Source organism: Myotis myotis, unplaced genomic scaffold (genome assembly GCF_014108235.1).
Source record: "Myotis myotis isolate mMyoMyo1 unplaced genomic scaffold, mMyoMyo1.p scaffold_m19_p_70, whole genome shotgun sequence".
In the NCBI taxonomy this organism is placed as follows: Eukaryota; Metazoa; Chordata; class Mammalia; order Chiroptera; family Vespertilionidae; genus Myotis; species Myotis myotis.
The window spans coordinates 32,711-56,555 of NW_023416380.1; the positions used below are offsets into that span (position 1 = coordinate 32,711).

At 57.1% G+C, this 23,845-nt stretch overlaps 1 protein-coding gene across 1 annotated transcript; it reads right to left on the reverse strand.

The window, feature by feature from the left end:
- Positions 1-8,164: 8,164 nt before the first annotated feature.
- On the reverse strand, positions 8,165-23,592 carry CACNG8 (calcium voltage-gated channel auxiliary subunit gamma 8). Its single transcript, XM_036318503.1, has 4 exons — positions 23,210-23,592; positions 12,329-12,412; positions 11,194-11,334; positions 8,165-9,071 (listed from the first exon to the last, which is right to left on the reverse strand). The coding sequence occupies exons 1-4, from the start codon at positions 23,379-23,381 to the stop codon at positions 8,311-8,313; spliced, it is 1,158 nt and encodes a 385-aa protein (XP_036174396.1). The 5' UTR covers positions 23,382-23,592; the 3' UTR covers positions 8,165-8,310.
- Positions 23,593-23,845: the final 253 nt, after the last annotated feature.

Below are 23,845 nucleotides of genomic sequence, written 5' to 3' on the forward strand. Positions count from 1 at the left end.
GCTGGGGCGGGGCTGGGGCTGGGGCTCGGGGTGGGGGTGGAGGTTGGGGGGAGCCCTGGGGTCTCGCAGGCGCTGGGGGGGCTGTTACCACGGGACGATAAAACAAGGAATCGCTGAGTCTCCCCGGAACCTCACATGGGGGTGCCTTTGCGTCTCAGAAGAGAGAAAAACAAGACACCCCCCCACCCCACCCCCTACACACACACACCCTGGGGAGCCCTCCGGGAGCAGGGAAGGGCCTGCGTTGCCACAGAAACTCAGCAGAGACGTGGACCCGGAGCAAAATCGAGGCGCCCAGGAGGGGGCCCGGGGGCTCCGGGGGCAGGAGGACTCCGAGGGGCTGCTCCGCGCGCCCCCTCCCTCGGCTCAGATTTCGGGGTGCGCAGGAGAGGACGCTGAGCTCTCCGTGCGCATGCAAGGAGGCGCCTCTTGGCTTCTTTTCGGCTCGGAGTCTGGGGAGGGAGGAGTCGGGTCGCCTCTGGAGGGTTTAGGGGGGCAGGTCAGCCCCGATTCTGCGTCTCGGGGAGGCCGTGGGACCCCCCCAACATTCACACAAGGGGGATCCACAGAGTCCTGGCTGGGGTTCAGAAAAGAGGGGGGGACCTGCTGGAATCAGAGGACAGACTCCATCCGAGGTCTGCACGGGGGCGGAGGGCTCCCCAAGGGGCTCAGAGTGGGGGGGGCCTGGGGTCCCCACGGGGGGGGCTCAGATCGAGGGGTGGCGCCCCGCGCTGCAGCTCAGCAAACGGGGACAGACGCTCCCCGCGGTGGAAGGAAGGACAGCGGGGCCCGGAAGGCACTCGGCGTCCCCTCCGGCTCGCCGGGCTCCCCTCCCCCGGGCTCCCAGGGCCTGCCGGGCCGGGAAGGCGCCAGGCTCCGCTCCAGGCCGGGCGCCTCCCGCAGGCCGCCCTCCCCCGGCTCCCGGGCAGGGACCCCGCTCGCCCTCCTGCCTGGGCGCCGCCCCAGCTCCGCGATCCTCCGCACCGCGCGCTCCGCACCGCCGCCCGCCCGGCCGCCGCACCCGCGCCGCTCGCCGCGGCCTCGCCCCCGGCCGCCCACCCCCACCCTCCCCGGCTATTTCGGGCTCGACCCGTAAATAACACCCGCACCTGTCGCCGGGCGCCTGTTGCCATAGGGATCCCGGGTATTTTAAGAAGACCGGGGGCGGGGAGGGGCGGGGGCAGGGTCCTGACCCGGCTGGAGCGCGAGGGGACATCCATTCCCTTAAGGGTCGAGCGCGCGGGAGCCCAGGGTCCGGTCTCCGGGGGCGGGAGAGGGAGCAGGGCAGGGAGCCGGGATTTTCGATTTGTGGTCTGAACGGGCGCAGCTGGGAACCTGAACAGCTGGATCCCAGGGAGGAGGGGCTGGGGGCCTGGACTCCTGGGTCTGAGGGAGGAGGGGCTGGGGGCCTGGACCCCTGGGTCTGAGGGAGGAGGGGCTGGGGGCCTGGGCTCCTGGGTCTGAGGGAGGAGGGGCTGGGGGCCTGGGCTCCTGGGTCTGAGGGAGGAGGGGCTGGGGGCCTGGACTCCTGGGTCTGAGGGAGGAGGGGCTGGGGGCCTGGACTCCTGGGTCTGAGGGAGGAGGGGCTGGGGGCCTGGGCTCCTGGGTCTGAGGGAGGAGGGGCTGGGGGCCTGGGCTCCTGGGTCTGAGGGAGGAGGGGCTGGGGGCCTGGGCTCCTGGGTCTGAGGGAGGAGGGGCTGGGGGTTTGGGCTCCTGGGTCTGAGGGAGGAGGGGCTGGGGGTTTGGGCTCCTGGGTCTGAGGGAGGAGGGGCTGGGGGCCTGGGCTCCTGGGTCTGAGGGAGGAGGGGCTGGGGGCCTGGGCTCCTGGGTCTGAGGGAGGAGGGGCTGGGGGCCTGGGCTCCTGGGTCTGAGGGAGGAGGGGCTGGGGGCCTGGGCTCCTGGGTCTGAGGGAGGAGGGGCTGGGGGCCTGGGCTCCTGGGTCTGAGGGAGGAGGGGCTGGGGGCCTGGGCTTCTGGGTCTGAGGGAGGAGGGGCTGGAAGCTGACTTCTGGGTCTGAGGGAAGAGGGGCTGGGGGCCTGGGCTTCTGGGTCTTGAAGGCGGAAGGACAGAGGCCCATGATGGGGTCCTCAGCTCCCTTGGCGGTAGAAAGGTCAGGTGGGGGGGGGGGCAGGAGAGGGGGGAGCTGGTTGCTGGGAGCACAGAATCACAGCCGCAGTCCTCTTCATGGAGTTTATTAGACGGGCACCCCAGGACTTTCCATGCAGTTTACTCCCCAGGGGCAGGGGCAGGGCAGCCCGTGGAATGGCCGCGGGGCCTGGGCTTCACCCTTTCACCCCCGCCCTCAGGGACCCACCTTCACCGGCAGCTCTGCCCACAGCAGCAGGTGGCCCGGGCCTTCTCCATACACCTGCTCTGGATGCCACGGGCGTCCTGTATGGCTTCCACGGGAGCACAGATCGCCTGGGGTGTGACCCTGGGCGTCTGCGGGCTCCCCCAGCCTGTGGCAGGGCCTGGGTGCATGGAGAACTCACCTCCTGGCCCTCAGCACAGCCCAGCCCAGGACCACACAGGAGGCCTTAGCAATGGTGCATTAGGCCACGTGAATGAATGAATGAATGAGCAAGTGGATGAATGAACGAAGTGAGATGGGGACACACAGACATCCCAGACATCCCCTCCCAGGCCTGGGAAAGTGCCCCCGTCAGAGCACAGCCCCCTCTGCTCTGAGATGCAGGCCGGGGTGGGGGTCCCCGGAGGCCTCAGGACATTGCTTAGATGAATGAGTGAAAGCTGTTTCTTCCCTCCGGTCACGGGGCCTTCTGAGGCCTCCACGGGTGTGCTTGGTGCTGGCAGCAGCCGGGATGGTGCAGGGCAGGGCAGGGCAGCCCTGGGGTAGTTCATCTGCCCCCTGAGTCCATGTCCCCTCCGGCCCTGGGCCTCCCCACCTGTCTCATCCATCTGCTGCAACAGCTGCCTCATTTCGGGGTGCACGCTGTCCCTCATCTCCCTGTCTCTCCTTTCACAGAAAGGGCACCCACTTTCTTTGGTATAGAAGTCCTGATCACCTTCACACCTGGTCTCCTTGCCTCCTTCCTCCCTCCCTCCCTCCCTTGCTCTCTTGCAGCGGTTCTCAACCTTCCTAACGCCAGGACCCTTTAATACAGTTCCTCATGTTGTGGTGACCCCCAATTTCATTGTTACAAATTGAACATAATGAAAGCATAGTGATTCATCACAAAAACAGTATGGAATTATAGATGTGTTTTCCGATGGTCTTAGGCGACCCCTGTGAAAGGGTCGTTCGACCCCCCAAAGGGGTCGCGACCCACAGGTTGAGAACCGCTGCCTTGTGTGGCAATGACCTCTTATTAGACCAAACGGTTGCTTTGGGGGGGTTTCCCTTGTTCTCGGTAGCTTGGCGGGGTTCCTCCTGGTCTCTGCCTACTTCGTGGTCCCCCCTCTCCCCGCTTCTGACCCGGACGTGGATGCCCCACCCCCACCCCAGCTCTGGCCACATTCACCTCCTTCGTCACCTAATCCAGCCTCATGACCTGCAGTGTCCCCTCGATGCTGACCTCTCCAAAATTTGTATTTCTAGCCACGTCCTGCCCCCCAGCTCCCGTCTCACATTTCCCACCGGTGACCCGATAGGCCGACTTGGGTTTCTCACAGGCATCTCCACCCCACTCCTGACTCCCACCCCTGGGCCCCCTGGTGTGCGCCCGGGGAAGGGTTCCGTCTCCCCTCACTGGCCTCTCACCCTCTCTGCAGCACCCAGTTCATTTACTATCGGTTCTGCCTCCAGAATCCCATGTCTCTCCATCCTCTCCGACCCCACAGGGGTCCCGGCCCCCGGCAGCCTCCGCTGGACAAGGACAGCCGCCCCCTGGGGCCTCACGGCCCCTTTCACGCCTGCATCCACTCTCAGCATGACAGCGTGGTTCTCTTCTTTTGTTGTTGTTTGGTTTGTGTTTTAATGTTGTTGGGGTTTTTTTTAATTGATTTCAGAGAGGAAAAGATAGAAACATTAATGATGAGAGAGAATCATGGATCGGCCGCCTCCGGCACGCCCCACACTGGGGATCGAGCCTGCAACCCGGGCGTGTGTCCTGCCTGGGAATCGAACCGTGACCTCCTGGTTCATAGGTTGACACTCAAACCATTGAGCCACACGGGCCGGGCTGTCATTTTTGATTATTATTATTATTTTTTAAATATAATCATGTTGTGCCTGTGCTCAGCCCGTGGAGTCCAGACATCAGGTTCGTCCCCGGGGCTAAAAGGCCCCACGGGAAGGGCTCCCAGCCTGTTCTGACCTCACCCTCCTTAACCTGCCCACCTCCTCAGAGCATCCCGGCCATCCTGGAGTCCTCCGGGGTTTTGTGCCGCCTTTGTCCCTGTCCCTCTCCTTCTCCCAACCCCAGTCTCTGTTCCAAGGGGACCTCTGCAGGGAGTTCTCCTCGAGGGCCTGCCCCGCCATCGACACCACGTCCTACTTGGCTTTTCAAGCAGTTCCCTGTGACTGACATTCCCATGTGCCCCTCCTGTGAGTCCCAGGAGAGCAGGGCCTTGACAGACCGCCCAGCGAGTGCCGTGGGCCTCGACCGAGTCTAGAACAGGACAGGGCTCGGCGAATACTTCCTGAACACGGGGAACGCGCCAGCCGAAGAAATGGCTCGTTCCTTGAAGTCCACGGTGGGGTGCGCCTGCCTCTGAGTCTCCACATTTCCTCCGGGCAGATCTCAGGGTCTTTCTCTGTGACGCCACCGCTCTCTCTCTCTCTCTCTCTCCTCTCTCTCTCTCTCTCTCTCTCTCTCTCTCTCTCTTGGTGTCTCTGAGCCATCTCACTTGTGATTTGTGCATTTTTTAAAATTTTTACATTTTTTTTATTGATTTCAGAGAGGAAGGGAGAGGGGGAGAGAGAGATAGAAACATCAACGATGAGAATCATCGATCGGCTGCCTCCTGCACGCCCCACACTGGGGATCGAGCCTGCAACCCGGGCCTGTGCCCTGACCGGGAATCGAACCCTGACCTCCTGGTTCATAGGTCGATGCGCAACCACTGAGCCACGCCGGCCAGGCTGATTTGTGCATCTCTGTGTCCGTCTCTCCTCCCCCTTTCTCTGCCCTTGATGGATCTCTTTCCTTTTTCTCTGTGTCTCGGTGACTCACGGAGTTTGGGTCTCTCGTCCTCATCCTTCCTCCCCCCATCGCCCCCCTCCCTACCCATCCCCCACCTCATTCTTGCTCTCTGGCCTTTGGACCCTAGAGTCCACTACCCGCAACCAGTTCTGCCCCCTCCTGCACCAGAGCCCCCTCTCCCACCAAACTCGTCTCAAAACCCACCTCCCCCTGTCCCTCTTGGGCCGGTCCCTTTACAGTCCAGGGTGGGGAGCCTTTTTCCTGCCAAGGGCCATTTGGATATTTATAACATCATCCACTTAATCTAATTCACTTAATACATTTATGTTGCTATGGACAAAGCTCTTAGATTTATTGAATTTCAAACCCCGCCTGTGGTTGCCTTGGCAGGGCCAGATCAAATGATTCCTCGGGCCTCATACCGCCCGCAGGCCGATGTCCCCCACCCCTGGGCTACACCACGTCCTCCTGTCGCACTAGAGTGTATTCCTTTCCCCACAGCTCGCCTGCCTGGGTCCCCACACCCCCGCCAGTCTCTCTCCCTCTTTCTAGTCCTTCCACACAGGCCCCCGAGGGAAGTCCCCGCACCCAGCCCTGGTCTGTCCTCCTCTGTCCCACCCTTTTCTTCTTCTTTTTTTTTAAAAAATATATTTTATTGATTTCAGAGAGGAAGGGAGAGGGAGAGATAGAAACATCAATGATGAGAATCATTGATTGGCTGCCTCCTGCACGCCCCCTACTGGGGATCGAGCCCGCAACCCAGGCACGTGCCCTTGGCTGGAATCGAACCCGGGACCCTTCAGTCCTCAGGCCGACGCTCTATCCATTGAGCCAAACCAGCTAGGGCCATCCTTTTCTTTTTAAAAAATAATATTTTTATTGATTTCAGAGAGGAAGGGAGAGAGAGAATCATGGATTGGCTGCCTCCTACATGCCCCCTACTGGGGATCGAGCCAGCAACACAGGCATGTGCCCTAATCTGAATCTAACCATGACCTCCTGGTTCACAGGTCGGCGCTCAACCACTGAGCCACGCTGGCTGGGCTCTCCCACCCTTTTCTGCTGCTCCGTGTTATCAGGACAGAGGGCCAGTATCTCGGGCCTCCCAGCATCTCAGAGCAGCAGACCTGGCACCTGGGAGACCTCGGGAAATCTTTGCTGAGCCAGTGAGGGGAGGCCACCATCCCTTCTGCGACCTCAGTGACCTTCAAACCCCCTTCACCTCCCCCCCCACAGTGCTTGCCCAGCTCATCTTCCCTCCTGCCTCACCCTCCCACAGCACCTGCAACACCCCAGGGTCCTCTCCTAGCACCCACACTGATCCTGCCTTCTGCCTGCTCTAAGCTCTCCCACATCCCCCCCCCCTCCCCCGCTATCCTTAGAACAACACCCCAACCCCGGAGCCTGGAACTCCCGCTCCTTGGGCTCTCTGCACCCCCACCTTGCCCCTCAGCGTCCCCACATTAGGAGCACTGTCCCCATGCAGCACGCTGCTGCTTCACTCCTCCAGGGTTCTGGCCCAGAGCCTTCCTCCCGGGCAGACTCCTACTCACCCTGTTAGAGACCCTGGCGGGGCGGGACCTTCCCCAGGAAGTTTCCCTAAGTGCTGCCCACTCCTGGCAGCCGGTGGCTCCATTCTCTTTCGAGGTGCCCAACAGGGTCCCTGCACCAACCGCCCTGCCTGGATTGTGGTTTCTGACGGCCTCACGTTTTCACCCCCAGGGACCCTGCTTCTAGCACTCTGTCTAGCAGCGGCGCAGCGACAACGAGTGAATGGCTGAATGAATGAATGAATGAATGAATGAATGAATGAATGAATGAATGAATGAATGAATGAGTGAGTGAGTGAATGAATGAGTGAATGAGTGAGTGAGTGAGTGAGTGAGTGAATGAATGAGTGAGTGACACGGATCCCCAAGTCCCAGCGCCTCTCCCGCACATCAGACACGGTGCCTGTGCGTCAGGATGTGTGTCATTAACTGCTCTGCTCCCACGAGTGTGAGTTTCCACAGCCAGCGCAGGTGTTTGATGCCGACTTCCAGCATGTCTCTGCCTCTCATCTCCGAGTTCCTGCCTCCCCTTTGTACACCGTTTACGTTGCTCTCCCGCCGAGTGCCATTCACTCCTCGGCTTCCCACGGCCCTCAGAAGAAAATCTAAACTCCCGTGGCCTGACCTACGAGTCCCTGGGAAGTCTGGCCCTGCCGATGCCTCCCTCCAGCTGCATCTTGTTCCATCTGCTCACAGGCTAGCCTTCCAAGGAAGCACCTGCTGCCCCAGGGCCTTTGCACATGCTGTTCTCTGGATGAAACACTCCCCCCAACCCCCACCCCCAGCGCCACCTGGCTGCTTGTCATCTTCTCCGTGTGTGCAACAATATCCTCTCCTTTTAAACTGGCTTCAGCCCCCCTGATGGAGCCTACTGTAGCATTTTGGACTTTTCCTAGGTCCTCATTGTAATTTGCTGTTTGTGGACACCGTTGCTCGATCAACGCACAAGTTGTTAACCCTATGAGGACGGAGGGGACCCTGTCCGTTTTCATCCCTTCTGTAGGCTCAGCACGATGCCTAGCGCTTCAGTGCACGAATAAACTGCTGGCAATGACTGAACAAGTCGCTTTCCAGGCCTGTTTATATCCTTCAGAGCGCCGCCCTGGTACACAGTAGGTGCTTAATGAACCCTTGCAGGATCATGCACGGCAAAGTCCACGTCCAGGCCTCGTCCCTCCGCCTTCCCGCGTCCCTTCTCTTTCCCTGTCTCCTTATAGAGAGCATATATATATATAGTTTGTCGGTAGAACTATATATTTGTGTGTTATGGGCCCCTCTCCAGGAGTTGGGCTGGGCTGGGAGTCCCTCCCTCCCCCCGCCCCCACATGCACACAGCAAAAACATGAAAAAGAAAAACATCTCAAAACTGCAAAAAACACCACGGCCCTCCCTCCCCCACCCAATCCCACAACAAAAATAAAACACGACGCTCCCTCGCGCGGCCCCTTCCCTTCCTTCCCTTCCCGTCCCCCTCCCTTAGGGTCCCTGATCCGAGGGTGGGGGGGGCGATCCCCCACACCTGGGGGGAGGGGGCGCGGGGGGAAGGCCCAGCAGTCTCCAGCGCGCTCCCCGGGGAAGGAGGGGGCGCCCCGACCTCCCCAGCAGCCTCGTTGCACGCGCGCCCGCGCACGCGCCCGGCGCCCCCCCGCGCGCCCCTACACCGGCGTGGTTTTCCTGTTGAGCGTGTTGGTGTTGGAGGCGGCGGCCTCCTTGGCCAGGGTCCCGGGGGCGGGCGCCGAGGGCGCGGGCGGGGCGGGCGCGGGCGCGGCGGGCGGCCCGGTGACCGTGACCGTGACGCCGCCGCCCGCCTCCTTGGGGAAGGCGTTGTGCAGCGTGAGGAAGCCCGACGTCCCCCCGCGGTCCCGCTCGGCGCCCGCCCCGCCGCCGCCGCCGCCGCCCGCGCCGCCGCCCGCGCCCCCGGCCGCGCCGCCGAACGCGCCTCCGCCGCCGGCGCCCGCCAGCCCCGCGGCCACGCTGCCCTTGGACGGGTCGCGGCTGAGCGTGTACATGGAGATGTCCGTGGAGGGGAAGCCGGGGGCCCCGGCGCCGCCCGGAGACACGTCCCGCGACGGCGACGGCTCGCTGGAGCGGGAGCTAGAGCGGGAGCGGCGGCGGTAGCGGAAGCGGTAACTGGGCAGACGGAGGATGGCCGAGGGGCCGCTCCCGCCACTGCCGCCCGCGCCCCCGCCGGCCTTGAGCAGGTCCGAGCGGGACTGGCAGTGCGCCTCGCGGCTGCGCTCGATGTAGATGTTGACGGCCAGCACGCCGATCACCTCGGCCAGGATGAAGGACAGGCCGCCGAAGTAGAAGGACCAGCCGTACGAGTAGTGGTTCTTCTTCTCGTCGTCCCGCTTCGGGCCCGGCTCGCCCGCGTTGGCCGAGATGTACACGATGACCCCGATGATGTTGCTCAGGCCTGGGCGGGGGACGGTCAGACGGGAGCCTGGAGGCCACCCCGGCCCCACCCTAGGTCCCGCCCCGCCCCTAGGTCCCGCCCCGCAGGCCTAAACTCCTCCCCAGCTGGTTAGGCCCCGCCCCCAGGTAGCCTAGGACTCGCCCCAATTGGTCCAGACCTCAACGCGGCTGGTCTAACCCCACCCCCTAGATAACCTAAGTCCCACCCCCAGAGAGCCAGGCCCCGCCCCGGCTGGTCTAAACCCCACCCCTTAGATAGCCTAAGTCCCACCCCCAGAGAGCCAGGCCCCGCCCCGGCTGGTCTAAACCCCACCCCCAGGTGGTTTAAGACCACGCCCTTAATGGTTCAGATCCCGCCCCGAATGGTTCAACTTCCATCCTAAACTCCGCCCCAGCTGGTCCCGGTTCCCTCCCTAAGATGGCCTAGGCCCCTCCTCCCGGTAGCCTAGGCCACGCCTCCCATGGTCCCCCCCCCCCCCCCCCCCGGGTGGTCCAGGCCCTCCTCCGATGGGTCTATCTCCATCACTTCATACACCTGGCTTTCCCCTAAACCCCGCCCTCTGCTGCTTTAAACTCTTCATGAGATAATCCCGCTGACTCTAGGCCCTGAACTTGGCTGATCTAAAAACTCTTCCTCGCCCTAACCGGTTTGGCTCAGTGGATAGAGCGCCGGGTCTGTGGACTGAAGGGTCCCAGGTTCGATTCCAGTCAAGGGCATGTGCCTTGGTTGCAGGCACATCCCCAGTGGGAGGTGTGCAGGAGGCAGCTGATCGATGTGTCTCTCTCATCCATGTTTCTAACTCTCTATCCCTCACCCCTCCTCTCTGTAAAAAATCAATAAAATATATTTTAAATATGTAAGTAAATAAAAATAAAAACTCTTCCTTTCAGGATTACCATCCCAGTCTGGGCATCTCTTCTAGGCCCGCCCCTTGCTGGTCTAAAAGTCCTCCTTCTTAGAGCAGGTCCTTTTTCTACTCCAGCCTCGGGATTGCCCGACACTGCGCCTCGTGGGTCTAGGCTGGGCTCCTCCCCAGTCCCAGGTCAAGCAAGCCCCGGCCCCGCCATCTCTATCCACCCCCGAAGCACCTGCTGTTCTTTATGCTAAATCCTCCCCATTCTCTGGGTGCCACCAGTTCAAAAAAGCTTTCCAGCACCTCGCAGCACTACTCATTTCGGGTAGAAAGGGAGTCTTGCCCTAGCCGCTTTGGCTCAGTGGGTAGAGCGTCGGCCTGCGGACTGAAGGGTCCCAGGTTTGATTCCTGTCAAGGGCACGTGCCCGGTTGCGGGCTCCATCCCCAGTAAGGGCCGTGCAGGAGGCAGCCGATCCATGATTCTCTCTCATCATGGATGTTTCTCTATCTCTCTCTCCCTCTCCCTTCCTCTCTGAAATCAATAAAAATATTTTTTTATAAAACCATACTAAGTGAGCCCTGGCTGGTTTTCTCAGTGTTTAGAGCATCGACCTGTGAACCAGGAGGTTACGGTTGGATTCCTGGTCAGGGCACATGCCTGGGTTACGGGCTTGGTCCCCAGTGGGGGCACATGCAGGAGGCAGCCGATCCATGATTCTCTCATCATTGATGTTTCTCTCTCTCTCCCCCTCTCCCTTCCTCTCTGAAATCAATTAAAATATAATATTAATTACTCCTTAATGCGATGCCTCACTCCGAGCTGCCTGGAGGGTTTCCCAGGACCAGCCCCTTTCTGGGTCCGCTGGAGTCCACAGGCTCTTACCCTTACAGCAGGCTCCTCCCCATCTACAGCCAAATCACTTTCTCCCTCTGCGGCTTGACCTGCCACCGCCCAGCCCTGCCCCCCTATCCACAAGACCCCAGTGATGTCTCGCGGCCCCAGCGCCTCCCTTCCGTGACCTGAACCCCCCGGGCTTCGGGAACCTAAGCTCCCCGCACCCCTATTTCGCGCCAGACACCACGAAGGCGACACCCACCTTGGCGACACCCAGCGGGTGGCGATGGAGTTTGGAGAGAGCCTAGAAGAGGCAGGCTCCGGGCCCCAGGGGGCGCTCGGGGGCAGGGTGCACACACACACACACACACACACACACACACACACACACACACGGCGACGTGGGTGGGCCGCCCCCTCTCCCTGCCCCTCACCTGCTGCCACGAACAGGATTCCTGCCCCCAGAACGATGTTCCTCTTGGACCTGTAGACGCGGGAGGCCGCCACGCACACGCCCCCCAGCAGCAGCAGGATGGCGCTGAGGATGGGGAAGATGCTGGAGGCCCGCACCACGCCTGCGAGGGAGAAAGGGGAGGAGGGGGAGAGGGAGGAGGGAGTGAGGGCCCGGGGGGTGGGATGCGGCCGTCTGCGGGCACCCTTCCCACCTACCCCCTCCCCCCCCCCCCTACACACACCCACCCCGCGCGCTGCGCCTCCTGCTGCCCGTGTTTGACTCCACCTGTCCCCTCCCTGGTTCTCCAGGTTTCCCTCTACCCGTGTTCTGGTTATTTCATTCATTCTCCCTTTTTTTTTTTTTTTTAATATTTCTCTACTTCTCGGTCTGATTTCCTCTTTTTCTTCTTTCCTCGTCCTATTTCTCTCTCGCCTGGCCTTTTTTTTAATTCTCGTTCACTCTCCATCTCTTTCTCTGAACTTCTCTCGTTCTCTGTGGGCCCCTCCCTGTGTCCTTGCCCTTCTCGCACGCCCCTTCCCTTTCCGCGTGTTTCTTTCCTTTCTCCAGATCCCTCCTCTACCAACCCTGTTCCTATCGCTCTGCCTCCTCTCCCTGCTGCCTGCTCCATCTCTCTGGGTTTCTCTTTTCTTTCTCTCTTCCTTCCTCTCTCCCTCTCCCTTCCTTCCTCCCCCGCCCCCTACACCGGGCTTCATTCATTCTCTCTCTCTCTCTCTCTCTCTCTCTCTCTCTCTCTCTCTCTCTCTCTCTCTCTCTCTCCCCCACTCCTTTCTGTCTGGCTTCACTCATAGCTCTGGGGTTCCCTTCTCTCCCTCTCCCTTTGTGAAGTCTCTCTCTCCTCTCTCTGCACCCCTTTCCCCCCACCCCAAACCCTAGGCAAACAAATTTTACGATTTCTGAGCGCTAAGCCACAGCCAATCACAATTCAGGATTTGCCGCGTTCTCAGGAGCAGCAGCCAATCCCAGCCCAGAGAGCCACAACGCGGCGGCCAATCACCTCCCGGAATCTCTTCTCAGCCCGCCCCCAGGTCCCGCCTCCCCCCTCCCTTCTCCCACCGCCCCGCTGTCCCCCAAATCTGTCCCGGACCCCAACGTACGGAGCAGATACTCCGCGCTGTCATGGTCGTAGTCAGTGTCCTCCGGGAAATGGTTGATCTTCACGCAGACACCCCTTTTCAGCCCTAGAGGGGGACAGAGGTGGTGATGCGGGGGGACTTAAGAGTTGGGGGACTCCCCTGTGAGAGAAGACTCGCCGCTTCCCCCCCCCCCCCCTCTCTCTCTCTCCTCCTGGTTCCTGAACCTTTCCCCGGCCTCTGGGACAAGCTGTCAATCTCTTTGGCCGCATTATCCACACCAGTATTTTTATTTAATAAAGAAAAACAACAACATCCAAAACTCACTGAAAAGCCACAGGACTCCCGCCCCCCCACACACACACACATACACACCCCAGCCCTGAATCCTGGGCTGGGACCCCAGTCCCCCCGGCCTTCCGTTTCCCTCTAACAGTGGTTCTCAACCTTCCTAATGCCGCGACCCTTTCATACAGTTCCTCATGCTGTGGTGACCCCCAATTTCATTGTTACAAATTGAACATAATTAGAGCGTAGTGATTCATCACAAAAACAATATGGAATTATAGATGTGTTTTCCGATGGTCTTAGGCGACCCCTGTGAAGGGGTCGCGACCCACAGGTTGAGAACCGCTGCAAGGCGCTGATTTCAGCAATGTCAAGGCGCCCTTCTAACGCTGAACTTGAGGCGTCTGCAAGAGCGTGGGAAAACGAAGGAGGCTGCGGAGGGCAAAGGAGACTACATTTCCCATAAGGCCCTAGGAAGTCCCGAGTCCACTTCTGGGGAGAGTAGCCCCGGTGATTCATGAGAGTTGTAGTCTCTTCAATCCTGCGCTTACGGAGAGGGATTTGCCAGCCTCTGACCTGGAATCTCAGAGGCCCGTGAAGGGGTTATGTCTCTAGGGGTCACTCAGCCTCACCCGCTTCGTCCACCCCAGAATGCTATCCTCAGCTCCTGGACCTCACACCCTTCAGGAACCTAACACCCCATATTTCAGAACAGTTCCTGTTCTAACACATAGTTGGAGACTGGTGTATAAATTAGCATAAATATAAATACATTTTGTTTCCTTGATGCCCCAGGCTCCTTCCGAACTCCAGGCTGTGGAACAGTCCGTCCACTCACTCACATCTTCACTGATGAAAACTTACCCTGCAAGTGGGCAGCTCACGGGCGCCTCCTTGAGGAAGCGTGTCGTTGGGCTCGCACATGCGCACATGCAGTCACTCCTCTCACTAAAGTTGGGTCCAGTTTCCCCCTCTGGGGTGCAGCGGCCCCCTGTGCTACCCCCTTTCTGGCAAGCATTGGGATGATTTATGAATTTCTTCATAAATTCCTGTGTGTGTCTCTATCATTGCCTGGTACAAGGGAGGCCTCAAGAATGGGCATCGAATGAATGAATGAATGAATGAATGAATGAATGAATGAATGAATGAATGAATGAATGAAAGCAGAAGGCGAGATTCGAGGCAGAAGATGAAAGGAAGGAATGGGGATAAAGACAAGGGCTGGGAGGGAGGGATATAAGGCAGTGAGTAATTCCGCTAAGAGCTAACATTGTTAAGTGGTGGATGGACTCATCGGAGCTCCCCGGAGTCCCATGAAATAGATAATGTGATTGGTATCGTGCAGTGGCCAGTCATTGGGAATCAGAGTCCCACTGCTTGAGGATGAAGCCCGACTCTGTCATGTTCTTAGTCGGTGACCTTGTTGGCATTACTTAGGTCAATTTGCTTCAGCTCCTTTGCCGATAAAAAGGGAGGAATGAGACCTACCTCACAGGGTGGCTGTGAGGATTTAATCCAGGTAGACATTTAGCACTTTGCCTGAGTCACCATGACGTGCTCAGTCATGAGCAGTCGGCGTACCCATTGTCCAGATGAGGAAACAGAGGCACAGAAAGGGTTCATCAACTCACAGCTGATGGGTGGTGGAAGCAGACACAAACCCACAGCAGTGTGCCTTACTGGGATGTAAGCATATGGCCTGTTCACCACTCTATCCCCAGCACCTACCTCGCACCTAGTAAGTGCCTGGTAAATATTTTCATGAAAGAGTGATTGAATGGGCCAACGAGCACATGAAAAGGTACTTAACATCACCAATCATTAGGAAAATTCGGATCAAAACCACAACGAGATACCACCTCCTACCCATTAGAACAGCTACTGGGGAACACACACACACACACACACACACACACACACACACACACACAATAACAAGAGAGTTGGCAAGGATGTGGAGAAACTGGGACCCCTGTTGGTGGGAATGTAAAATGGTAGAGTTGCTAAGGAAAATAGTACCGAGTTTCCTCAAAAAATCAAAGACACAATTACTATGTGATCTAACAACTCTCCTTTGGGGGTATATACTCAAAATAATTGAAAGCTGGGTCCCTAAGAAATGGCACGCCCATTTTCCTAACAGCATTATTCACAAGCCGAAAGCAACCTGAGTGTCCAGCAATGGATAAATGGATAAAATGTGGTATATACATTATCACGGAATGTATTATTCCAGTATGCATTCAATGGAATATTATTCAGCTGTAAAAAGGAAGGGGCTTCTGACCTATGCTCTAGCAAGGATGAACCCTGAGGATATTATGCCAAGTAAAATATGCCAAGCACAGAAAGACAAATGCTGCGAGATTCCACTTCTATGACGTATCTAGAGGAGACACATTCAGAGACGGTGGCTGGGGGAGCGGAAGTGGGGAGTTACTGTTTAACGGGGACAGAGTTCCAGTTTTACAAGATGGTAAGAGTTCTGTGGATGGATGGTGGTGATGGCTGCACAACAACGTGAATGCACTTACCACTAAACTGTGTACTCAAAAATGGTTAAAATGGCCCTGCTGGTGTGCTCAGTGGTTAGAGCGTCAGCCCATGCACGAAAGGGTCATGGGTTCAATTCCCGGTCAAGGACATGTACCTGGGTTGCAGGTTCGATTCCCAGCCCTGGTTGGGATGCATGGAGGCAACCAATCAATGTGCCTCACATCAATGTTTCTCTCTCTCTCTCTCTCCCCTCCTTTCCACTTTCTAAAAAAAAAAAAAAAAAAATCAAAGGAAAAGATACCCTCAGGTGAGGATTAACAACAACCAAAAAATGGTTTAAATGATCAGTTGTATGTTCTGTGTATTTTACAATTTTTTAAAAAATGATTGACTAGACCAGCGGTTCTCAACCCCTTTGGCGGTCGAACGACCCTTTCACAGGGGTCGCCTAAGACCATCCTGCATATCAGATATTTACATGATGATTCATAACAGTAGCAACATTACAGTTATGAAGTAGCAATGAAAATAATTTTTTTAAGAATATATTTTATTGATTTTTTACAGAGAGGAAGGGAGAGGGATAGAGAGTCAGAAACATCGATGAGAGAGAAACATCCATCAGCTGCTTCCTGCACACCCCCTACTGGGGATGTGCCCGCAACCAAGGTACATGCCTTTGACCGGAATCGAACCTGGGACCCTTAAGTCCACAGGCCAATGCTCCATCCACTGAGCCAAACCAGCCAGGGCAGCAATAAAAATAATTGTATGGTTGGGTCACAACATGAGGAACTGTATTTAAAGGGCCAGAAGGTTGAGAACCTCTGGACTAGACGAATGAATACACACTCTCAAGGGCAGACGTTAACCCGTCCGCCCGTCCGTGAGGTGTGGTAGGTAAGGTTGGGGGTTCGAGTCCCCCCCTTTCCTGATTGGCGTCACTGTGCTTCTCTCACAGCATGAACGGCCATGCAGTGAGGCTGAGCGCGGAGAGCCCGGGGTGGGGACTCTCAGCAGGACAGAGGTGACAGCGTCAGGACGGCTGCCCTTCCCGGGGGGCTAACCTCACGCCAGGCCCTGCTCCCGGCCGCGGACAGGAAGTACCGCACTCTGTGCTCATGACGAACCCCAGGGTGCGAGGCAATAACAGTCCCCCTGCTCTACAGACGGGGAAACTGAGGCACGGGGCCGAGGTCCCGCCTGGATGGTAAGTCACAGGGGGCAGATGCGGGGGCAGCTGGGCCTCAGAGGCCGGCTTATCGGGGGCAGCGGAGCCCAGGCTCAGAACTTACATGCAGGGACGCCACTTCCCAGCTGTGTGGCTTAGGGACTTGAACACCAGAGCCTCCGTTTCCTCATTTCAAAAGTGAGGATGTGGCCCTGGCTGGTGTGGCTCAGTGGATAGAGCATCAGCCTGCAGACTGAAGGGTCCTGCGTTCGATTTCAGTCAAGGGCACATGGCTGGGTTGCAGGCTTGATCCCCAGTCGGGGGCGTGCAGGAGGCAGCCAATCAATGATTCTTTCTCATCATTGATGGTTCTCTCTCTCTCTCCCTCTCCTTTCCTCTCTGAAATCAATAAAGAAATATATTTTTTTAAAAAAACATATTTGTAAAACAAAAACAAAACAAAAGTGAGGACAATGGTACGGCTTCCTAGGGGTTGGTAAGAACGCAATGGAACACACAGTCAAGCGCAGGACACGGGGGGGCGGGGGGTTACTGGACTATAAGGGTGTTAAGGACCCCATGGGGCTGGGAGCTTTTCCTGTGCAGCGATGGTGGGACGTGGCCCTGAGTCTCCCCCAGGACCTGCCCAGGCCGGGTGAAGGGGGAACAGGGAGGTGAGGAGGCTGGACAAGTGGGTTCCACAGGCCCTGCCCCTGGCGTGTGGGGTGGCCCTGTGGCTGATCACCCCCCCTTTCTGGCCACCGCTTCCTGCCTGACAAGCACAAGCATAGCGACTCCTCCCCCTGGCGCCGGGGGAGGGCGCCCCGAGATAAAAGGGGCTGTGCACAGTGGCCAGGATGAACGGTCTGAGGTCCAGGTCATTATGCCCTAACAGGGGACCCGAGACTGTAGCTGCGACTCCCGGGAGGGGCTGCACCCCCACGGATGCCACGGCCACGGTGGCTCCCGGGCGCTCGGACCGTGGCGACTGGGATGAGCTGCGAGGGCAAAACACTCACTGGTTTGAGAACTCACGCGAAAAAGAAATGCATAATATTTCATTAATGTTTTATATTGGTTACATGTGCAAGTGGTATTTTGGCTCTGATTCCAGACCTAATGTTCAAAATGCGGAAGAGCGCCGGCCTGATATGCCAAGGTTGTGGGTTCGATCCCCGGTCAGGGCACAGACAAGAATCAGTCAGCCAATGGGTGCACGGATGAGTGGAATGACACATCAATGTCTCTCTCTGTCTCCTCTCTCCCTTCCTCTCTCTCTATAAAATCAATCAATAAATTAAAAAAAAAAAATTTGCCCTAGCTGATTTGGCTCAGTGGATAGAGCATTGGTCTGCGGACTGAAGGGTCCCAGGTTCGATTCCGGCCAAGGGCACATGCCTGGGTTGCAGGCTCGATCCCCAATAGGGGACATGCAGGAGGCAGCCGATGAATGATTCTCTCTCATCATTGATGTTTCTCTCTCTCTCTTTCCCTTTCCCTTCCTCTCTGAAATCAATAAAGAAATATATATATATTTTTAAATGTTAAATGACAATGATGGTTACAATAAAGCCAGGCTGCATGTACCCCCACCCACCCACCCACCCACAAACACTTAAGTCCTTCCTTTGGCTTCCAGGACACCGACTTACCTCATTTCCCCCAAACCTCTGTGCTCACTACTTTCTCATCTCCTTTCCTGGCTTCTTGGTGTCTCTCTGATTAATTTTTTTTTAATATGTTTTTATCGATTTGAGAGAAAGAGAGAAACATCAGTTGGCTGCCTCCTGCATGCCCCCTACTGGGGACCAAGCCTGCAACCCAGGCCACACCCACCAGGGCTCTGCCTTTTTTTTTTTTTAATATATTTTATTGATTTTTTTACAGAGAGGAAGGGAAAGTGACAGAGAGTTAGAAACATCGATGAGAGGGAAACATTGATCAGCTGCCTCCTGCACATCCCCTACTGTGGATGTGCCCGCAACCAAGGTACATGCCCTTGACAGGAATCGAACCTGGGACCCTTCAGTCCCCAGGCTGACGCTCTATCCACTGAGCCACACCTGTTAGGGCACCTTTTTTTTTTTTTTTTTTAATATATTTTTAGTGATTTCAGAGAAGAAGGAAGAAGGAGAGAGACAGTAACATCAATGATCAGAGAAAATTATTGATCGGCTGCCTCCCGCTTGCCCCACACTGGGGATGGAGCCTGAAACCCGGGCCTGTGCCCTGACCAGGAATCGAACTGTGACCTCCTGGTTCATGGGCTGACGCTCAACCACTGAGCCACACTGGCCTGGGCTCTGGATGAGCTCAGGTGGCAGCCGTCCAACTAACGTTTTGGTTTCTGTCTCTCCTCGTTCTCTCTAGGTGACCGTTTATCTGTTCATAAGCCATGGCCCCCAGTTTGTGTCTCCGGCCCCGACTCTCCGCTGTCGTCCTATGTGGCACATGGGAAGGCTCTGGGGTTCAGAGGTCAGTGTCCGAAGTGGCTCCATTAGATCGCAGCTCCGGGCCATTCGCTCACGTGTCGTCTCTGGTTGCTTCCAGGGGTGGTTGAGACAGAGACGACGCACCACGAAGCCTGAGATGCTGACTGTATGGAACGCTACAGGGTTTTCCAAATGCTGGCCCCTGTCCTAGAGGAGAGCTCTGATAGGCAGGTTAAGTGTAACCTGTTCTAGCCCTGGCCGGGCTGCTCAGGCTAAGGTTGCGGGTTCGATCCCCGGTCAGGGCACATACAAGGAGCAGCCAATGAGTGCCTCAGTACGGGGAACAACAAATCAATGTCTCTCTCTCTCTCTCTAAAATAATAAATTAAATTAAGTTTAACATGTTCAAAACTGAGATCGTGATAACCCTCCTTAGGGACCTGGAGAGTGTCGCGCTAAGTGAAGTAAGCCAGTCAGAGAAAGACAAGCATCACGTGATCGCACTCAGATGCGGAATCGAAGTCACAAAATAAGCCGATGAACAGAGTGGACCCAGAGGCATGGAAGCAGGGAACAGAGTGCGGAATCTCAGAGGGAAGGCAGGGGAGGGTGGGTGGGTGGGAGGTAATTAACTAAAGACCTTGTGTGCATCTATGCATGGTCCATGGACACGGACAGGGGGGTGGTGAAGGCCTGGGGTAGGGGAGGGTTGGGGGGGGGGGCTGGGGGAGTGTCAATTGGGGGAAAAGGGACCTATGTAATACTTTCAACAATAAAGATTTGAAAAAATGATAACCCTCCTTATAACAAATTAGATGACAGGAACAAAAAGACATAAAATAAGCCATAACCAGTTTGGCTCAGTGGATAGAGCGTCGGCCTGCGGACTGAAAGGTCCCAGGTTCGATTCCGGTCAAGGGCATGTACCTGGGTTGCGGGCACATCCCCAGTAAGGGGTGTGCAGGAGGCAGCTGATCGATGTTTCTCTCTCATCGATGTTTCTAGCTCTCTATCTCTCTCCCTTCCTCTCAGTAAAAAATCAATAAAATATATTTTTAAAAAAAGAAATAAAATAGAATACCTGCTGCTTCACCTCACGCACACTTCGCCCTCCCCGCCCCCATTCTCGGGTGCTCAGGCCACGGCCTCAGAGCGGTGACGCTCACCCAGGGTCACTGTTCTCCTAGTCCAGAGACAGCTGACAATGTGGGTGTCACAGCTGGGAGGTGCTCCTGGCATTTGGAAGGCGGAGGCCAGGCTGCTGGTAACCAGGCCACCACATGCAGGAAGGCCCCAAGGCACAGAATTATTTCTCCCCACATGTCACCAGCTCCGAGGCTGAGAAACACAGCCTCAGAGACACCCTGAGTCTCCTCTCTCAGCTCCCACAACCGCCCCCACCAGGAACTCCTGCCCCTTGTAGCATCGGACTCCGATCTGAATTAAACCACTGCCCACGCTCCAACGCTACACCCAGACACGCCACCCCTTGCTGTCCCTCCCACCTTCCCCGTAGTGACCAACGCAGCAACAAGAGCCCTCAGGCTGCCCTGACCTGTTTGGCTCAGTGGATGGAGCGTCAGCCTGTGGACTCAAGAGTCCCAGGTTCGATTCCGGCCAAGGGCATGTACCTTGGTTGTGGGCACATCCCCAGTGGGGGGGGTGTGCAGGAGGCAGTTGATTGATGTTTCTCTCTCATTGATATTTCTAACTCTCTATTCCTCTCCCTTCCTCTCTGTAAAAAATCAATAAAATATATAGTTTTTAAAAAGAGCCCTCCTGTTAAAACGGAAGTCAGGCCCAGCCAGTGTGGCTCAGTGGTTGAGCGTCAACCTATGAACCAAGAGGTTTTTGTTCGATTCACAGTCAGGGCCCATGCCCAGGTCGCAGGCTCGATCCCCAGTTTGGGGGCCATGCAGGAGGCAGTGGAACAATGACTCTTATCATTGATGTTTTTATCTCTCTCTCCCTTCCTCTCTGAAATCAATAAAAATATATTTTAAAAAAATAGTTTCTGGTGGCCCTGACTGGGTAGCTCAGTTGGTTAGAGTGTCTTCCCAATATGAGAAGGTTATGGGTTCGATCCCCGGCCAGGACACATACAGGAATCAACCAATGAATACATAAGTGGGACAACAAATGGATGTTTCTCTCTCCCCCTTCCTCTCTCTAAAATAAATACGTAAGTAAGTAAATACTACTTTTTATTAAAAAAAAGAATAGTTCCTGGCATATAGTATAAACTCAAGAAATACCAGTTGTTGAATGAATGAATGAATGAATGAATGAATGGCATTCTTACTCTATACCCTATGCTGTCCCAGGGGTTTCAGGATGCAAGACCGCCCGCTTGGCTCTGTGCCTGCTGCTCAGTCAGACCCCTGAGCGAGTGAACCTGAGGTCAAATGCCCACAAGAGGGAGAAAGTTACCTGATGAGAGAACCTGACAGGATGTGAGGCAATAGCGAATGGAGGTGACTGTGGCGAAGCAGACACACACACAGAACACACACACACACACACACACACACACACACACACACACACACACAGCCCTGCCCAGTTCTCAGCCAAAGAAACAGCTGCTACTCAGACCCGGCCCACCGTGACCAAGGCAGACCCCTGTGACCTCAGTCTTCGGCGAGTTCAAAAAAAGCCAGAAATTGGCTTTTCGATGTGAAATCTCCCTGTTTTTAAATGTTGGCGACGGGTTCACAGATTCAGACTTTGGTTTCTGTTTTGAACACCCCACATGCCAAACCACGCATATCTGCAACCACCTCCCCCCCCCCCCCCACATCCGGCCTGAGTTCTCTTGGCTCTGTCCCACCCGTGGCTGGGTGACCTTGGCCAAGTGACTTAACCTCTCTGAGCCTCAGTTTCCTCATTCCCGACAGGAGGGTGGCGCCCAGCTCATAGGACAAAACCAGATGACAACATTCCCTGCTCACCCCGAGTGCTCAGCCAGAGGAGGAAGGGATGAAGAAGAGAAAGGGACGGAAAAGAGAAGGGGAGGAATCTCACAGGGACCCCACGGCTGCAACAAGCCCGGCTGTGAGGCCCCGAGGTGAGCCCCGAGGTGGACAGATAGTCACACGGGTGGGGGGGGGGGGCTGTGTGGTGAGGACAGGTGCAGAGGGACCTCTAGGAGGGCAGCCTGGAGAGGGAGGGAGAGCAGGACCGAGGGGGAAACAGAGATGGAGAGATGGAGATAAGAGGCGGTGCATGGGCTGGAAGAAAAATGAGGTCTGGGAGGAGGAAGAGGAGAAGGTAGGCTTGAAGTGGGGAGGGGGGGTACAATGAAACAGAGCCATGCGGGGGGTGAGGGGGACAGGGAGGACCAGGACCAGGTGGGAGGCTGTAAGAAACCCCGGTGGGGAGAGGCAGGCCAGGAGAGGAGGGGCCCGCCCGCACGGCTCAGCGGTTGAGCATTGACCTATGAGCCAGGAGGTCATGCTAAGGTTCGATTCCCGGTCAGGACACATGCCTGGGTTGTGGGTTGTGGGCTTGATCCCCCAGTGTGGGGCGTGCAGGAGGCAGCTGATCAATCATTGATGTTTCTAGCTCCCTCTCCCTTCCTCTCTCTGAAATCAAAATTTTAAAAAATAATAAAATTAAAAGAGCCCTAGCCGGTGTGGCTCTGTGGATAGAGCATCGGCCTGGGGGCTGAAGGGCCCTAGGTTCGATTCCTGGTCGGGGCGCATGCCCGGGTTGTGGGCTCCATCCCCAGTAGGGGGCGTGCAGGAAGCCGCCCATCAATGATTATCTCTCATCATTGATGTTTCTATCTCTCTCTCCCTTCCTCTCTAAAATCAATAAAAATCTATATTTTTAGCCCTAACCGGTTTGGCTCAGTGGATAGAGCGTCCGCCTGCGGACTGAAGGGTCCCGGGTTCGATTCCAGTCAAGGGCATGCACCTTGGTTGTGGGCACATCCCCAGTGGCGGGGTGTGCAGGAGGCAGCTGATGGATGTTTCTCTCTCATCGATGTTTCTAACTCTCTATCCCTCTCCCTTCCTCTCTGTAAAAAATCAATAAAATATATTTTTAAAAAGTTAGTGATTTTAAATATATATATGTATGTGTGTGTATATATTTATATATATATATTAATTAATTAAAAGAGAATTTTAAAAAAGAGAGAGAAAGAGGAAAAGTGACAGGCGAGATCAGAGGGGCGGGCCGTGCGCACAGGTCGGGGTGCTGAAGGGGGAAGGGATGGAGGAGATGAGCAGGGGCTGTGAGCGGGGGCAGGAGAGGGGCGCTCAGAGGAGCGGGGCAGGATGTGGGAGAGAGAATACGATGAGGGTGCACCCCGGTGGGTGGGGGTTCACAGGGGTGCAGAGGGGTGGGAAGGCCGGACGGGAAGGGATAGCAGGGCCGGCAGACTGCGGACCAGCCGCCGCCGCCGCCGCCGCGGCAGGACCACCCACGAAGACAGACCACCCACGAAGACCACCTGGGTGGTCCGGGAGCCGAGGGGCGGGCTCCGGGGAGGGGCGCGGCGGCCCCGCCTACCTTCCAGGCAGCAGATCCGCCAGAGGCCCGAGTGCGTGAGGCCCCCCGGGTCCTTCTTCTCGGCGGGGGCGCCGCGGTGGGGCGGCCCGTCGTCGCCCGCCGTGAGGTTGGTGGTGTTGCAGATGAAGGCGCGCGTGTACAGCCAGTAGTCGGTGCTGATGGCGATGGTCATGAGGCCGAAGGCGGCGAAGGCGCCCACCGTGGTCACCAGCACCTGCACCCCCTTCTCGCACCAGAGGCCCCGCTCCTCGTTCCAGCGCTTCAGCGACTCCAGCTTGACCGAGGGCAGCCGGGGGGCCGCGGGCCACCACCGGGGCAGCGGGGGCGGGGCCGTGCCGGCGGCTGGGGGGGCTCACGGCGCGGGCAGAAGAGGGGGGGCCTGGGCCCCGCGCGGGGTTGGTGGGGGGCGGGGGGAGCGGCGAGGACGAGGCTGGGCCAGGAGGGGTCAGAGGGCGGCCATGGTCAGCAGCTGGGGGAGAGCAGGGAGCGAGAGGAAAGGTTAGGGGGAGCCCCCTGGCCCTCCACCTGCAAAACCACCCCATCAGGTCCCCACCAGGTCCCCACGGCCTCCCTGGCTGTGAGGACATGGGCTCTGCCAGGGAAAGCCTTCCCCGCCGTCCTGGCCGGTGTGGCCCA

What these genes read in the sequence shown, in the direction of transcription:
- CACNG8 (XM_036318503.1), bottom strand. Translation starts at nt 23,381, where the DNA reads ATGACCATCGCCATCAGCACCGACTACTGGCTGTACACGCGCGCCTTC. An exon ending in GCGGATCTGCTGCCTGGAAG is followed by an intron (nt 12,413 to 23,209) that starts GTAGGCGGGGCC and finishes GTCCCCCTCTAG; the next exon opens with GGCTGAAAAGGGGTGTCTGC. An exon ending in AATCCTGTTCGTGGCAGCAG is followed by an intron (nt 9,072 to 11,193) that starts GTGAGGGGCAGG and finishes TCCCCCGCCCAG; the next exon opens with GCCTGAGCAACATCATCGGG.